Source organism: Haliotis asinina, chromosome 9, assembly GCF_037392515.1.
Source record: "Haliotis asinina isolate JCU_RB_2024 chromosome 9, JCU_Hal_asi_v2, whole genome shotgun sequence".
NCBI classification, from domain to species: Eukaryota; Metazoa; Mollusca; class Gastropoda; order Lepetellida; family Haliotidae; genus Haliotis; species Haliotis asinina.
The window spans coordinates 56,809,448-56,828,357 of record NC_090288.1 but is presented as its reverse complement, the minus strand read 5'-3'; the positions used below and the strand labels follow the sequence as shown (position 1 = coordinate 56,828,357).

At 39.8% G+C, this 18,910-nt stretch overlaps 1 protein-coding gene across 1 annotated transcript; it reads right to left on the bottom strand.

Annotated features, from left to right (window-relative positions):
• Window positions 1-12,583: 12,583 nt before the first annotated feature.
• Window positions 12,584-14,221, bottom strand: LOC137296908 (3-[(3aS,4S,7aS)-7a-methyl-1,5-dioxo-octahydro-1H-inden-4-yl]propanoyl:CoA ligase-like). Its single transcript, XM_067828802.1, has one exon. The coding sequence runs from the start codon at window positions 14,219-14,221 to the stop codon at window positions 12,584-12,586; it is 1,638 nt and encodes a 545-aa protein (XP_067684903.1).
• Between the last annotated feature and the right edge of the window lie 4,689 nt (window positions 14,222-18,910).

Sequence of the window (18,910 nt, the reverse complement as noted above, 5' to 3'; positions counted from 1 at the left end):
TTGTGTCCATTTAAATCTCCCATTATAATACAGGGCTTCGGGAGTTGGTCATATAGAGCTTGAAGATCAGTTTTGGCAAACGTCGAAAACGGCGAAATATACAGAGAGCATAGCGTAAACGCTACATGTAAAGTAATTCTCACTGCAACAGCCTGCATATTAGTATTAAGTAAAACAGGGCTTTGAATAACGTTTTGTCTGACTGGAATTTTGTTCTGTGACCCTTTAGGAGCTCTGACACTTTGTTGTTTTGAAGCATCAGGCTTTGGCTTCGGTTTACTTTTCACCGTTTGTTGACTATCAGCTGTCGATTGAGACTTTGAGTGTGAGTGAGATTATGATTTGTGATCAGAAGAAGACTTTGAGGTACTAGGAAGAGATTCCCCAGTCTGTGATGATATAGCAGGGTACAAAAGCTGTGGAGAATCGCAATTTACACAAGTCAAGGTAGTTTGGCAGCCTGTGGTTGATGTTTTAGAGCTAGACCCCAATGATGTTTTCGCTACTGTAGCATAACTTTCTGGAAGATCAGATCTCTTTACCAGTTTTTTGGCCTCAGAAAAAGAGATATTTTGAGTGAATTTCATTTTATTGATCTCCATTTGCTCTTTCCAAATAGGACACTGTTTAGAAAATAAAGAATGGTCACCTGAGCAATTCGTGCCTCACCACAGTGAGCACACACAACAGACAATGTACAAGTATTTACACCGTGTCCATATTTCTGGCATTTAAAACACCTGAGCGGGTTGGGAATGTAGGTATCAACTGGAATGTTACAGTAGCCTGCCTTCACTGATTTGGGTGCATTTGGAGATGAAAAAGTAAAGGTACGTATTCGTTTTGATGGTTTCGTTGTTTCTCCGAGTTGAAAAGCGCTTAAGATATCAAGGTCCGACATATCAGAAAACAATTGATCCCGATCTCTAACAATACCTTTACTCGTGTTCAAGGCTTTCTGCGGAGAGACCGTGACCGGAATCCCCACAAAAAATTTAATGGGGATCAGGTTGGTAGATTGTTGCTTTTTCCCGCATTCAATTAACAGCGCACCCGAACGCAAACGTCTAATGTTTTACACATCCCCTGCAATACCTTGAATACCCTTGAATACAGCAAAGGGGTTGAGCTTTCTCGGTGTGTTGTCAGTTGTCTCAATTACAATGAAACGCGGCCAATACTCAGTCGATGCAGACGGTCTATGGTCAGTATCAACAGGGTCAATATCAAGTGGACGTTTTGTTTTTTTGGTTGGAGTTTCATAAGCCATGGTTAGTGTCATATGGTTCATCATCCGAACTCCCCACCCACCGCGGAGTATCACAAGGACAATGCTAAAGCAAGCGGGCCTCCAGCTTGCAGCACCGAGGATACCCGGATGATATACTCCAGCAGAAGAATTAGACATAATTAATGTAACAGATTGGCCCATGAGCCACCGCCTTCTGGGCATAAGACTCTAAGCAAAAGTTCAGAACTTCAAAAATGTATTCTAAAATCAGAAAGGTTTAATGAACAAATACGCCAAGACCGAAAGTAAAAGTCCAATATATATATATTTCATGCACCGGGGCCCACTCAACCACCCGTCTAGGCGAAGTGGTTCGCGAAGTATTCAGCAACAGGAACACGGTTGCAAGCCCCTATTGCCCTCAACCACCAGGATCCCATCCTCTGCCGACACAGGGCCGCAACCCACGGCAATCGGGTTCGTGGACCAAATATCCCCCCGGGTCCACTACGGGGTGTCTCCGAGCTCTTGGCGTTACCCAGCACCCACCACGAGGAGGTGGCTCGCCACGGGTGCCTTCTAGAAGATATTGTTCTCGATCCAATGACAGTGACACAAGCTACTGCACCACCTTCCTTGCACCCATCTGTAAATAAGGGTTTGCAATTGCTATATTTAGTTTTTAATTGATTATAGTCTTGTTAATATTGTAATTAGTTAGTTTCTGATTTTTTAAATGTAGTTAATGTTATATCAACTTGTGGCCTAACTGATTGCCAGGGAGGAGAAGAAAAAAGCCGGAAAGGAGCAATATTTTCCAGCTCAATGCCAGCAGCGGCAATAAATGGCTTTATTCTGAGTCCAAGAGGCGGAACAAGAGACGACTTTTTGTTATACAAATCCTCATAGAGAGGATTGAAAATACAGTTATGTGCGGGGTTAGATTCGTTAGCGTATAATTTTGTGATATATTGTAAAGCTAATTTTATTCGGCGTTGTTTAAGAGATGGTTCATCGGCCTCTACAGGCTGTCAACAGGAGAGGTTCTAAAGGACCCAAGACAAAGTATTAGACCTTGGTGGTGAACAGAATCTAACAGCTCTAGGTTGCTGTTACAGGCTCCACCATAGACGAAGGAGCCATAATCAAGTTTGGAACGGACTAGCGATCGATACAGATGGAGGTGGGTAGCTTGATCACCTCCACATTTAGAATTTGAGACAACCTTTAACAAGTCGAGTGCCTTCAGGCATTTAGATTTCAGAGATTTAATATGGTAGGTTAAATGCGAATCGAAAATAAGTCCCAAGAACTTGGCCTCCTTGACAACTTTGATTGGGGTGCCACTTAGAAATAGCTCTGGGTCTTTATGGGATATGTATTTACGGCAAATGTGTATATAACTGGTTTTTGATTTAGAAAATTATAAGTCGTTTTCAAGACACCATTTATCTATCTTGTTTAAACACATCTGTAGCTGGCGTTCAATAGTAGGCGTATTTTATCCACGAATACTGATCCATCGATTGAAATAGTTAAAACTTTAGACAAACTGTTGATCTTGATGCTAAAAAGTGTGACAGACAAAATACTCCCTTGCGGAACACCCTGATCCTGATTGAAATTATGAGACAGGGTAGAACCCACGCGGACCTGGAATTGTCTATCATTTAAAAAGTTGGGTATAAATTCAGGCAAACGACCTCGCAAGCCGAAGTCATGTAAATCTCTTAAAATGCCATATTTCCAGGTTGTGTCATGTGCTTTTTCTAAATCAAAAACGATAGACACAGCGTGTTGTTTATTGATTAAAGCGTTTTAACAAATGATTCTAAAGGCATTAAGTGATCAACGGTACTTCTGTTTTTACGAAAACCACACTGAATATTTGTGATTAGGTCACTGGTTTCCAAGTAACAAACAAGTCATACGCGCCATGGTTTTGCAAACGCAGCTGGTTAGCGATATAGAGCGATATAGTTCGAAGGATCAGTGTGATCACGTCCAGGTTTAGGGATAGGGACAACTATTGCATCATGCCATAAAGAAGGAAACTTTCCAGATATCATCAAACATCTGTAAAAGGGTCTCTAAACATGATTCCGGTAAATGCTTCAGAAGTTGATAATGGATGTTATCAGCTCTTGTAGCAATATCGTAGGCCTGGTCAAGAGTTATATGGAGCTCATGAATCGAAAATACCTCGTTGTAATCTTCCCCGTTGTCTGAAGTAAAATTAATAGCTTTCTTTTCTTGCTGTTTTTGATACTTTGAATTGAGGTACATAATTCGAGGAAGAAGAATGCTGTGCCAGTTTATTGGCTATATCTGCTTTATTAGTTAATAACTGGTTTCCATCTTTGAGATGGTGAACACTAGATCTAGAACCCTTACCTTTGATTTCCTGGATCATATTCTATACCTTAGATATAGGTGTGCGGGAACTGATATTAGATACGTAGTTTTGCGAAGATTTGCGTTTACTTTACTTGAAAGTACGCCGAGCTTTAGCATTTTGGATTTGAAATTTGTTCAAATTATGAACCATAGGGTGATGACGGAAATAACGTTCGGCTTTTTTCCGTGCCTGCCTAGCTTGTTTGCAATCAGTGTTAAACCATGGCTTAGACCCGTGAAGGTCCCGGGGTAGAATAGGCCTTCAGCAACCCATGCTTGCCATTACAGGCGACTCAGCTTGTCGTAAGAGGCGACTAACGGGATCGGGTGGTCAGACTCGTTGACTTGGTTGACACATGTCATCGGTTCCCAATTGCGCAGATCGATGCTCATGTTGTTGATTACTGGATTGTCTGGTCCCGACTCGATTATTTACAGACCGCCGCCATATAGCTGTAATATTGCTAAAATGCGGCGTAAAACTATACTCACTAAAGCATGGTTTCCTTATGTGTGAAATTGTAGAGGAGTTTGGGATACATTCATCGGTAATGGTGTTTAGTATGTCAGAGAAATCTTTCATAGCATCGAGAACATTATGAAAACAGTCATGTCTACGTTTGTCAACACACAGGGTTTCATATAAAGCCCAGTTGGCCTTTCGAAAATTCCATCTTAATGATGGCGGAACATCAGATGGGTTGACAGGTTTTAATATTATTGGGAAGTGATCACTTCCACACAGGTCATCATGGACCGACCACTGAAATTCACTAAATAGGGTGGAATCAGTCATTGATAAATCGGGAGCTGAATATGTTCCCGTTCCAGGATGTAAATATGTCCTTGAGCCATCATTATATATGCATAGATTATTATTTGAGATGAAATCCTCAAGTAATGTACCTTTGGTGTTTGCATTAGTACCACCCCAGAGTGGGTTGTGGCCGTTTAAATCACCCATGATCAAACAGGGTTTAGGTAGTTGATCATTAAGAGCTTGTAAATCACTTAACTGAACAGCAGAAGATGGTGGAAGATACAATGAACAGTAAATGCAACTTGTAATGTAAAATAATGAGAAAATTAATGGTATGCATTAAAATGACGTAGATCACAATTATCCGTCTGCTTTAGATAGGTTTCTTGAATGCAAAATATTGACGGATTACGATCTTACATAACAGATCTTACTAGTTGTAAGTCATTAAAATTAGTTCTGAGTCCTCTACAAGTCCACTGAATTATAGACGAGGACATTATTTCATCCGAGGAGGATGTACAGGAGATCTACCTCTCGCCTTCCTTGATGGTGACAAGCTATGTGTCCTACCAGTGCAATGGTCGGACACATCCATGTCCTCAAGGGATCCAAACTTATTGTATAGCTGGATCTCATCATTGGAACTCTTAGCGAGTCTATAGCATTGGTTAAGTGGCTCTTCATGGGTGCCAGTATTTGATGCATGGGGGTCCGACAGATTCCAAAAGAGTCCAGAGTTTCATGTTGATATTTCTGCTGGATAATACTTACGGACATTCGATACATCCTATATCTGCAAGATTTCTGATGAGCAATGCTTTCTCTTCATACTTACGGTTTTACTACTCCATGTAATTTTCTTCTCCCTCCTGCATCTACAGACGAAAGTCGCAATGAAGAAGAGCTGTGTGACGTCGTTTTAATAGTCATGCAATGAGATTATGTTATTCAAAGTCACACGGGACAGGTGCATCATCTATGCTCAAGCACGCCCCTGGAAGATGACATTGCATTACACTCCCTTGGAGATGTGCATTTGTGATAACCTAGATATATTAACTGTAATTAACACACATCGACGTTTACAATTACTATATTTGGGATTATTCATTCTCAGTAAAGAACAGATTGTACGCCTCAAGTTGTGTCTGTACTATCAATAAATCTGTACAAATAAATATCTGTACTATACTGTAAAAGTGCGATTGGAAACATAACATACAAACAGAGCTCCTCAACAGATGCATGACCCGGAAGGTCAAGTGGCACAAACAGCAGGTCGAGAGAACCTCATTAAATAGGTGAGCACAGAATGTTATTAATGTTGGGTACGTGCAAAACATATTCCTTATATTATTTCATGTTTCATTTGAAATGCTTACACACTCATATGAGTTTAGCTAAATGAATTTTCAGCGTACAGACGTCAGTTACTTTCACAATCGCTGTGACTCTCTACACCCAGTTTAATTATCACTTTTTCTATTTCATGTTTAACTCTAGTATTTTTGTCCCAGTAATCGCTTTTCAAAATTTCAACATGGCCACAGCAATCAATCCACGGGTTTACACCCATTTCAAGAAAGCTCTCCCACGCGAATTTCTTAGCATCAGTAATAGTGCACCAGTTGCTACTGCTGTTGCGTGGCAAAAAGCCCGAGTCGGCAGCATAAAACCACCTGTAGCTTCTTCGAAAAAGAAAGTTAGGATGTTTATGACGTTTTTTCTGGACACTGAGAGTTCAAATGGCCAACTGACAAAGGTGCACCCCTTCATAAAGATAGACATAACCAGATGTGACACCGCATTGCACTGCATTAGCATGCGCTTGGGCAGATCAGGCTGAACAAGTTGGAGTTACATGTCTTTCCAGCAAATCTTTTGTGAGTCTGTCACGCAGCCTACGTCATGTATTGCTACAAAGGCAAATATTCTAACAGTTGCTATTAAGCATAAGCTAGGCAAGTATATTATCTCGCATCTGAACAAAAAAAAAGATCATATATTGTTCATGTTTAGGGTGTCTTTGAATAAATTTAAGAGCCGTTAGTATGGTGTTTGCTTCAGCTTTAAAAATAGAACTGTTATTTGGCAATCTGGAAGATATCGTTCTGGATCCAATAGACATTGACACAAGCCACTGTGCCACCGCCCTTCGAACCATCTGTAAATACGGGTAATTGCTATATTTAGTTTTTAATTGATTATATTCTTGTTTATACTGTAATTCATTATTTTCTGATTTTCTAAATGAAGTTAATGTTAGGTCGACTTGAGGCCTAACCAACTGCCAAGGAGGAGAAGAAAGAAGACGAGGGGGGAGCTATGTTTTCCAGCTCAATGCCTGTCGAAGAAAGAAAGGGTTTAATTCTGTGCCCTAGAGGTGGGACAAGAGAGGACTTCTTGTCATACAAATCCCCATAAAGTGGATTGAACACACAGTTATATGCAGGGTTAGATTCATTAGAGTATAATTTAGTAATGTATTGTAAGGATAATTTTATACGACGTTCGGAAACACCCAAGACAAAGTCTTAAAACTTGGTGGTGGACAGAATCTAATAGTTTAAGGTTGCTTTAGCAGACTCCACCATATATGATGGAGCCATAATTGAGTTTTGAACGGATCAGTGATCGATATAGGTGTAGGAGGGTAGCTTGCTCCTCTCCCGACTTTGAGTGGAAACAACTTTCAACAGATGAAGTGCTTTCAGGCATTTGGCTTTGAGGGATTTAATATGCGGCAAAAAATGGGAGTCGAAAACTAGGCCCAGAAACTTGACCTCCTTTGCAACTTTAATGGGAGTGCTATTTAAATATAATTCAGGGTCTTTGTACGGTTTATATTTCCTACAAAAGTGGAGACAATTTGTTTTCGACTTTAAGAACTTAAAACCATTTTCAAGACACCATTTATTTATTTTATTTAAACATAACTGCAGTTGCCGTTCGATGGTATGCATATTTTTACCATGACAGGAAATATTAAAATCATCTACAAAAAGTGATCCATCAATTGAATCATTTAAAACCTTGTATAAACTATTGATCTTAAGGCTAAATAAGGTCACCGACAAAATACTGCCCTGGGGAACACCCTGATCCTGTTTAAAATGATCAGACAGGGTTGAACCCACTCGGACTTAAAATTGCCTGTCTTTTAAAAATTGTGAGATAAAAAGAGGCAAACGGCCTCTCAAACCAAATCATGTACACCCTTCAAAATGACATGCTTCCATTTGGTATCGTAAGCCTTCTCAAGATCAAAGAAAATTGATACAGCATGTTGTTTATTGACTATAGCATTTTTATCAAAGAATTCTAAACGTACCAAATGATCAATGGTACTATGATTTTTCCTGAAACCACATTGAATATTTGTGATAAGGTTATTCGACGGTCCATAATTCGTCGGATCTGTATGGTCCTTACCAGAATTTGGTATTTGAACTGCAGTGGCATTTCTCCATGAAGAAGGAAATTTGCCAGATGTCCATATTTGGTCAAATATATCCAAAAGTGTCATCAAACATGATTCAGGTAAGCGTTTCAGTAGCTGGTAATGTATATTATCATCACCTGTTGCAGTGTCATGAGCTTGCTCAAGACTCGTATGTAGCTCGTGTAAAGAAAAGACTTCATTGTTATCTTCCCCGTTATTTGAATCGAAATTAAGTTTTGTCTTTTCCTGTTGTTTCTGATACCTCTGAAACTCAGGGACATAATTCGCCGATGATGAATTTTCGGCAAGAGTTTCGCCAATTGTATTTGCAATTTCAGATGCGTCAGTAATTAACTCATTAAGCCCTGGAGCCGCTCCACTGCCCAACACCTGGCACCCCTCGCTGACTGCCTGATTGCTGCGACGAGGCTAATTAGTGCTAATCATGCCTGATTTCCCTGGCAGGTCTCGGATATGACAGGAAACTGTCTGGTCTCACAAACAAGTACTGATTATTTAATTGTGTCGTAAAGATGTAAATGGGAAAGAGACCGATGTGAATACATATATTGCAGCATTTCATGTAAATTATTGCCTGTGTCTCTCATACCCCTTTGCCAGTGTGTGCTGTATTTTCATCAACACATACGCGGTCTTTGTACGTACGAGATTAACAAATATACAAATTCCTCCTGTCTCTCTCATCATATGGACTGAATTATAATATATTATTTATAATAGAGTTTAAAAATAGGTGGGCTTGTATTATAATCGTCTAGACTATTTCAAGGAAAGTATCAATAGGTGTGTAAGTAACATGGAACATATAGAGATTTATAGTTTGTCACTTTGTTCATCTTAACTTAAATTATCCCGATCTTTACGATGGTGAACAGCAGCTTTTGAACCTTTACCTTTAATTCTTTGAACCATGTTCCATACATTGGACATTGGCGTACGTGAATTTATTTTCGAGACATAGTTCCTCCAGGATTGCCGTTTGTTTTGTTTGAAGGTTTCGCGTTGAGTATTTTAAATTTATTTAAGTTGTGGACATTTGCGTGATGGCTGAAATATTTTTCTGCTTTTTCCTCGCTTTCCTGGCTTGTCTACAATCTGTATTAAACCATGGTTTCCGTACATGTGGATTTGTATATGACTTTGGTATACACCCATTAGCAGTTGCATTTAAAACGTCAGAAAAACACTGAATGGGATCAGCTATATCACTGAAAACTTTGGGCCGTAGTTTAGATGTGCATAAAGCTTGCAATAAAGACCAGTCTGCTTTGGAAAAATTCCATCTCGAATATGATGGAGAGTCAAACGGATTAATAATACCTGATAAGATAGTTGGAAAATGGTCACTTCCACAGAGGTCATTGTGGACCGACCATTCAAATTCATTAAGTAGCCAAGAATCTGAAAGAGACAAATCTAGAGAAGAGCAGGTGCCAGTTGCAGGGTGGAGGTAAGTGCTAGAATCATCAATGTAAACACAATGTAACACAAATCATTATTGGAGATAAAATCCTCCAGTATTTGACCTTTCGAGTTAGTGTTTGAACCACCCAATATCGGGTTATGGCCATTGAGATCACCCATTATAATACAAGATTTAGGAAGTTGGTAATAGAGAGCTTGCAGATCTGACTGTTGGAGTGTTGACGAAGGCGGAATATACAAAGAGCATAGTGTAAAGGTAACATGAAGAGTAAGTCTAACTGCAACGGCTTGGGGGTTAGTTGCGAGTGTTACAGGACTATGTATAACATCCTGTTTAACAAGGATTGAAGATCCCCCAATGGCTCTGTCACGCGGAGGTGAAAAATAATGATATGCATCAAAATGCAGTAAATCAAAAGTATCTGTCTGCTTCAAATAGGTTTCCTGCAAACAGAAAGCCGATGGTGCAAAATCTTGGACTAAAAGCTGTAACTCATTAAATTTGGACGCCTCTACAATTCCACTGTACTAGTTTTTTTTAGAATGAACTATCTTTTAGGAGGGTTGATTGGGGATCTGCCCCGCACTTTCTTTGAGGGCGATAAATTATGTGCCCTTTGATGGATGCTATCAGAAACATCCATATCCTCTAGTGATCCAACTTTGTTAGATATTTTTATCTTACCTGACCCTTTAGATGCTCGATTTGTTTTTGAAGTGTCTAGCCGCGATTTGATTTTGGACTTTCCAGGTTGGTTCTCATTTCTGTCAGGTTGAGAACAAGTTTGCGAAAGAGAAGAGGTTCCTGCAAGAGGTTCTGCTATGAAAGTGATGTTGCTGTCTGAGTGAACTGATCGGGAGAAAATCGTGTAGGAGTGTCAGAGTTTACCCACGTCAAGTCTGTTTGGCATGAGTGCGAGGAGGTAATTTTAATTGTGGCTGACTTTCCTTATGGGTTGTTTCGGGTGATGTGCTGGCGATAGAGGCATAGGTTTCATTTTGTTCTCTAGACTGAACAAGCTTTTTTGCTTCAGCAAAGCTGACGTTCCTGGTATATTTAACCCGATTTATTTTCTTCTTTTTTTTTTTCAAACAGGACAGTCTATAGAAAAGGATGAGTGACTTCCGTGGCAGTTGGTGCATTTTTTATAACTCTTGTCACAATCTTCTGTTACATGTGTATTCTCAACACAGTGAGCACAAGTAACAGACAATTAACAATTATTCAGTCCATGTCCGTTCTTCTGACAATTGAAGCACCGCAGGGGACTAGGGATGTACACATCAACGTTCACATTACAGTAACCTGCCTTGATTGATTTAGGAGGGTTTGGCGCTGAAAACGAGAAGCGATAAGTGTTTGTTGGAACTGTTCCATTATTTTTGCGGGTTGTAAATCTCCTGACATATAACAGTCACTCATTCGTCTTTCATCTCAGAAGCGATATCAATCTCTGTCATGTCAGCAAAGAGGCGATCTCTGTCTCTTACAATCCCTTTTCTAGTATTCAAAGTTCTATGAGCAGAGATCTTAACGGGAACACCAACAAACATATCCGTTGATAGCATGTTCATTGCTTGCTGTTTCCTGTTGCATTCTATTAACAGGGATCCTGAACGCAACCTCTGAACATTCTTGACTTCTCCTGCTATGACCGTAAACCCCTTTTGAAATCGCGAAAGGACTTAGTTTCAAGGGAGTCTTATCCAAAGTCTCAATAATCAGGACACGTGGCCAGTAATGAACTAATGTGGAGGGTCGTTGTTCGTCATCAGTGTCACGGGGACGTTTTGTTTTCTTACAGGGTGTTTCGTAGTCCAAGGTAAGTGTATAGTCGTTCAACACCCAAGCTCCCCACTTACCGCGGAGTATCACAAGGACAATGCTAAACCCAACGGATCTCCGACTTGCAGCACCAAGGACACCCGGATGATATACTCCAGTAGTAAAATTAAAAAAGATCAATAATTCCACCAGATTGGCCCATGGGCCACTGCCTTCTGGACATAGGACTCTTGGCAAGTTACAAAATTGGATATTCACAACCGAAATATAATTATATCATCATGAAGCCAGGACAATTCACAAAATTTGTAAATAATGTCTCAAATTTGTGCAGCCAAAGTTACACGTACAGGGCATAGCATGACCAGCCGATTGGTTGAACCGGGCCCATTCAACCACCCGTCTAGGTGAAGTAAGGGTCGAAGGGTTGTGTTCAGCAAAGGACACACGGTTACAGGTTCCCAGTGCCCTCAACCCCAATACTCTCGTCCTCCACCGACACAGGGCCGCAACCCACGGCAAACAGGTTGGTGGACCAAATATGCCTCCGGATCCACAAGGAGGTGTTGGCGAGCTCTTGGCATTACCCAGCACCCTCCACGAGGAGGTGGCTCGCCACGGGTGCCAGAGAAACAATGACAGAAGCATTGTTTTAATCATTAGCGTTAATCATTGATATCAAATACCCCACACTTGCTGAATAAATATATGATTATTAGTAGGCCGATCTATAGATGATAAAAATAGAGATACAAAAACTGCACGTGGACTATTTTAATATCAGCTCCTACAAAATAACACCACACTGGAATATTATATGTATATCTACCTTTCATCATGGTTCACCACTTTCGTGAGTTTTTTTTCCATAATTGCAAATAGTTTCGGTATATATACCCCAGGGTGTAACCGTAGTACAACAGAACAAATTTCAAACCATAGTTTCTTTTGTGATGATAAAGACACTGGCATATTATGCATGCATACAGTATACCGTGAAGAAATACTGAACTGCAAAAAGAATCCGAATATATGAATATGACAGTCTTCGTGACGTCCTAAATGTTATCCTTATAAGAATATTCGTGAGTGAGTTTAGATTTAAGTCACGCATAGCTATATGACGAGTCTGGAACAGGCAATCCAGTGATCAACAGCATGAGCATCGATCTGCGCCATTGGGAGCCGATGGCATGCGACAACCAAGTCAGCGAGGCTGGCCACCCGATACCGTTTCTCTTACGACAAGCAGAGTTGCCTTCTATGGCAAGCATGGGTTGCTCAAGGCTTATTCTACCTCGGACCTTCACGGGTCCATAATTCAAGATACATAAAGGGTAACAGATGTCACACTTTGGATAGGAGGTGTCGGATCAAACGGAGTAGTTGGATGATAGCAGTTGTTGCACACAGCAGTATATATTCCAGTCTGTGAACGTCAGGTACAAGATAGACCAATTACGTAAAGAGAAAGTTTGTTAAGGTCAGTAGCCAGTAATGTGAAATCTTACCCACCCGTTACAGTTGCAGTCTTTCTACGGCTAGTTTTGCCAGCGTTTTTCGGTCAACTTTGAATGAGTTCAGGACAGGAAATGTATCAAAGAATTCAACATATTTTGGAACAACATTCATAGCTGACAAAATGTCTGCACCAGCTTCCCCTTTCACAAAATCTATGATGTCATCTTGTGACAGTCTGGCTCCCTCCTCTAGTTGGACACAAGCACATATCTCGTGGTGGAGAACCTTGTCGGGAACGGGAACAATATAGTTCTGCTTAATACCAGGGCATTTGGCGAGCTTCTCCTCAAGCCATGTGGGATAAAGGATGTAGGGGCCGTGCATGATGGCGTCGGAGCTTCGGCCTTCAACAAACAAACACTCCTTAGTGTCTTTATAACCAAGGTCTCCTGTTCGAAACCAGCCATCGTGAAGACTTGATAAATGTGGGTCTCCAATGTATCCTTCAGTTACAGTCTCTGATCGTACAAGGATTTCTCCATGAGCATTGGGTTGAACTTCAACCATTCTTGAATCAACAACCTTTACATCCACGCCTGACGCTGCAAAACCTGTTATATTTTCCTTGAAGTCGCAAATATTATCCTCACGGAAAGTAATGGTACAGATAAGCCCGGCTTCTGTCGAGCCGTACGCGTTTAGGACAGCATCAGTGAGTTGCCCAATGGATTCAAGACTTTCTGTCTTCAATGGTTGTCCACCAGTGATAACTAAATTCAGTTTGTGATGCTTTGATTCCCGTATGTCTCTTTGTTTGCAGATACCGACAATCTGGAAAGACGAAAGCCATGCTATTTTGATATCTTCCTGACAGAAGTTATTCCATACGAATTGGAGACCGTCTGTGGGGACTCCAACAGAATCATCCACCAGAATCCGATGCCATCCAAGTAAAAGGAAAAAATATGGGAATCCTCCAGACCAACCAAGTGGAGCAGTATTATAAATAGATTTACCATTTTTGCCATAAGCACCCATCATTTCAATTAACATCTTTCCCGCCGTCAGAAGGGCCTTGTGTGAATGTGGGACCAGCTTCGTGTATCCTGAACTCCCTGATGTTGTGAATATTTGAGCAACATCTGACGGCTTCGTCTTGTTGTTCACATACCTATCATTTGACGGCAGTGATCTGAAAAACTCACATTCTGGTTTCTTCGTTTTGCAATATACCACATTCTTCAAACTTGGTACTTTGACACATTTGATTCCAGAGCTGTACACTCCACCCGATTCGACCTCGAAAAATCCACTGCAAATACTCCAAGCCCCATTTTCCTGATCTGGATCCGTGATAAGAGTTTTGCAGGTAGCCTTTCGCATGGATTCAATAATATCTTGACCATCAGAACGTAAAATTTGACCGTTCATTGCCACAGCTCCAGCTAAATGTACACCAAAGTTTGCTATTACTCTTTCTGGACAGTTGGGAAGAGCAATGCACACCGCCTCTCCGTGATGAACACCAAGTTCAGTCAGTCTGAAAGCAAACCTACTTGACAGATCCAGAACATCTGCCCGTGACAAGACATATCTGCCATTCTTGCTCCAGAAAATGAAGGCGGGCGTGTGGGGCTCAGTCTTTCCCCAGAAGCAGATTCTATCAGCAATTGTTTGATCTTTGTATGTTTCCATTGCAGAAATGTATCTGGAAAATAATGTACAAATCGCCATAATCATAAACTCGATATGGGTACGTCAACTGAAAACCATATTCTAAGAGGCTGCTTTGCCATTCTTGCTCCCGAAAATGAAGGCGGGCGCATTTGGCTCAGACTTTCCCCAGAAGCAGATTCTATCAGGAATTGTCTGATCTATATGTATTTCCATTGCTGAATTGTATCTAGAAAGAAATGTATAAAAATTAATGATCATAAAGTAGGCATTAGCTAAGTCGTTTGAATACGCGCCTGTTCTAAAAGGGGGCTTAGCAAAGTTTTGCTCAAGTAATACAAATATGCTTTCAGGCAACCGTGTTCAGGAGATATTGGGTTTTTCAGAGAAAAGAATAATGAGTGATTAGTGAGTTTGAGACATTTACTGAGTAGTAGGTTCAGCTTCATTGCGGTATGCTTTGCGGATGTTTAGGGCAACAAATATCCGAGGCTTGCCTAGGATATATTAACCTTTATCAACAAGTGTTGATATATTTGATGTCAGAAGACACTTGGGAGATATTATCATCCCAAATCACTAGTCATCAGTTTTCAGTATAAAATGTACATCTCTGAACACAGTACTTCCATTAGATTTCTAGTGCAGTGATGTCATAGCATTGTGACTGCATTATGTTCATGACGCCATAGCATTGTAGAAAATCGACTGTAAAAAGATATGTCCTATGAGATATCATATGATCTCACACAAGCGACATCTCCTGAGGAACAAAATTGTGATACATGCAAAATGATGATGATGAATTAAAAAATACGTTGGTGTGACAATAATGTACTTGAAATACTAAGTTACTATTTTATAGGCAGCATTGCACTCATGTCATGGTCGTTACATCTGCCTTATCACTATAAATTCTGTCAACTAATGACAGAGAAAGATGTAGAAATTACATATTTAAACTAGTATATAATACTTATGACCATCACTAACATTATACAATGATGCCAGCAAACATAGTTTGACCGTCATAAAGGAACGTGAAAACACCATATTTTCAAAATTGAAAATAGTTTTCCAGCTCCAGACCAAACACTAAATCTAAAGGAAACTTGCGATTCCAGTCCTGTATATAACTGTTTTCTGACACTAAGAACAGCCTTAATATAAAGCATGCACGCAGACTGTAGTGTGAAACTATTTATAAACGCAATAATCAAAACATATGAGCTAAAATAAATAATATATAGTCCAACTTCACTACAATGAGTGAGTGAGTGAGTTAATATTTAACGTCACATCGGCAATATCTCAGCCATATCGTGACGAGAACATTCAACAATGAAAAAGATCATAGTTACATTATCAAAACCTGTCATCGAAGGACAGTAAAACAACTAGAATGTCACAAATGGGATTAAAACTAGCGTGGAAAGTTAAAACTAATAGCAGTATTCGGACAAGACAATCTAAAAACAGGCTATAGATTGCCAACAACTCAGGGTAGATCACCATACTAGGGACCATGGGCACATACAGTACCTTTCCTACCTGCACGGACCCTAGTTGGATTTACATCATCCCCTCAGCTGTTAGCAATTTAGACATATCTAGCCCAAAATTAAAAATACAAATATGCTACGATTAAGAACAGTGGAAAGTTTAAATTTACTGTGATGTGTTTGGACTTACGTACCCTCTCAGGAGGACACTTCACTACAAAGAAACTGCGACACAATCAAATGGAAGCACGTCATACCTTGTATGATCATTTTGCACCACAATTGTTGAGTCGTTGAGCAATTTTCTATGGTGTTATAATAATGTTAGAATAAACATGTAAACAAGCAAGACATTCGTAGCATACTTACAACCGGCGATGTGTAGGGCATAATTATTATACACATTCCATTTCATAAGTAGGAGAAGATCCAACCCATTGCTTCCCTTCTCATACACCAACTCATATCAAGCATGTTTTGCCAGAATATGTTGATGTTTCACATATAGGACTACGTTTTATGATGATATTCCCACTTTATCTGAACCTTCAAGAACATTAATTGTTGTTTTCCTTAAGATACATTTGTCGAACTCGGACTGGTAAATAGCCAAAGCATCCAAAACCATGTAGGCGAATTTGCCAGGGTGTACGAATGACCTTAAATGGAATGTAGCTACCAAACGGCAGATCGCTTCGAAATTGTAGAGTATACAATTATGGGCATAAACGGAGTAATAAACTTGTTCTCATAATTTAATTGTTTGTGTCATTAAATACATCAAAAGGAAAAATCTCTATTTCACTGGTTCAACAAAACCTCATATTCGATCATTTTAATGATAAACTAAGCCATATCGAGTTATCTCCCTTTATGGCGGTTCACGAAACATCATGGCGAAACGTCCAAAAATGCGTCCAACTTTGCCGAAGGTAGAATGCTGTTATGTAAAGCTTAATAGCTTAATTAACAGATCTCAATGGTAATAATCCCGTCACACGGTGTTTTGGAAGGATGTACGGGACTGTAATAAAAGGGTCTTTACAAGGGTCTTACAGTCCTGTAACCATTTCAGATCACCAAATAACTAAAGGATTGTCGGAATTACAAACAAAACAAACAAACAAACAAACCAAACAAACAAACACAAACTGTTTTTCAGCTGTTACTCTGTATCCCTCTAAATAACACAACTGCAAATAGGATATATCGAAATAACTCCCTTCGGCCAAAACTGGGCATTGAGTGGGATGCATAAGAGAATGTCCAGAAAAGCATGTTGCTCGTAAAATCGGGATAAGAAAACGCGAACAGCTGCTGAAAACAATAGATCAGACTATAGATGGCAATTAGGTCGCTCAGGCGGGTATGATGACGGAAAGGCGACTCACCCAGCATGAAATGCATGCGCTGCCGACTACGGCAAGGGAGCTTCTGAAAGATGTTTTGTGCTTTTTCATCTGTGTTCAATATGCCTGATCTATTGACTAACATCTTTCATGTCTTCCTTTCATGGATTTAATGTTACCCATAGAAAAGCATCGTATTGAATGTCTGAAAGTATAGAGGTGGCATGACCACCCGGAGATCGACATGACGGGATATTTATTATTATTTGTAAATTGTTATCATACGCCGTGCATTTCCCCAGTTTAATTCCCCAAAAGGACTATAATATCCTAGCTGATATATCTGTCCCCCAGCCCGACCCCGACCGCTCCTTACCGTTTCATCGAGGGTTGAGGGTAAAAATCCTTTGATGTCATATGTTCTTTGGGCATTGTTGTTTCAAGGGATTAAAGTCTGCGAGTCAGCCAAAGTTGAAATCGGGTGCGAAAAGTGATCACTAATTTTAGTATGAGATCCGTTAACTTACTGGAATATTATTATTTATTGAGTTGACTCAGTGTCACATATTTAGTGTCTTCAATTCATGCCACTTCTTCCAACTTCTTGGAGCGGAGGATACCTATGCACGGGGGATATATGTATAGAGTAAGCAAGAGAAAGACACGAGGTTGAGTTTCTTGGAAATACCAAAAGCAGGACTGTAATTCGACTGAATGAATGACATTCTTTCAAAACAGCCATCAGCGCACAACCATGAGCCAACTGAAATGAAAATTCTCGTGAGTAATAATACAATGATTCAGTTATATTTGACATCACGAAGAAATGATACATCATCTTGTAGATTTAATATATCACAACAATTATAAATCAAGGTGCAATTTAAGACTACACACAGTTACAATGCTTACATGTTCTCCTTTTACTTTGAGGTTCAGAAATCACTGGTTTTGTTTCTGAGACGACCCCTCCAACCTGTGTCTTTTTATAGTGATAGTGAGATTCCATTTTCAGCATGAAAAATATTACATTTTTTACCTTAGCTATCGCTTATGACGACGCTAAGTCTAATTAAGAAATGGGCATTTAAAAAGTGCCCTTTATAATACAATATCATCGCACACGAATTTGCATAAAGCCATAGTCTGTTCCAAATAAGGCTCTTTGGAAAAAAATTCCCATTGCTCATTTCTTCACTAATCTCTTTACCAGTAAAGTCCTTTTTTACGTTTCCTATCTCTCTACCAGTGGAACTGTAGTTAGGCCTAACTTAGTTTAACAGGTATTTCTCACGTTCAACATATCAACTACATGATGTGAAAAACACCAGTTTTTTCTAGTTTTTCAGTACTTTTTTGATATCTGAAAAAATGTGGAATAGATATGTGAAAAGAAGGGTTTCGTTCCGCAAGTGTGACACTTTACTGATTTACTGTATATGATAAAACAAAAGACATTATCTCGCCGCGATTAGCTGCAAGATTGCTGATGAGCAATGCTCACTCGTCATACTTACGGTTGTATTACTCCAAGAAATTTTTATCTACCTCCTGCATCCACTCACAAAAACAAAAATGACGGAGTGCTGCGTGAAGGTGTTCTAATGGTCATGTATTAATAGTCAGGTGTGTCATCTATGCCCAAGCACGCACCTGAAAAATGACATTGCATTTTACCCCTCGCAGATGGCAATTTGTGATAACCTGCATACATAAATTGTAGAATTGTCTTTAACAATTACTACATTTGGGATTATTCTCCTCCCCCAGTAAAGAACAGATATTACACCCCAAAAGGTATAAAAATATCTACTATACTGCAAGAGTGTCATTTTAAACATTACATTTACCTGAGCGAT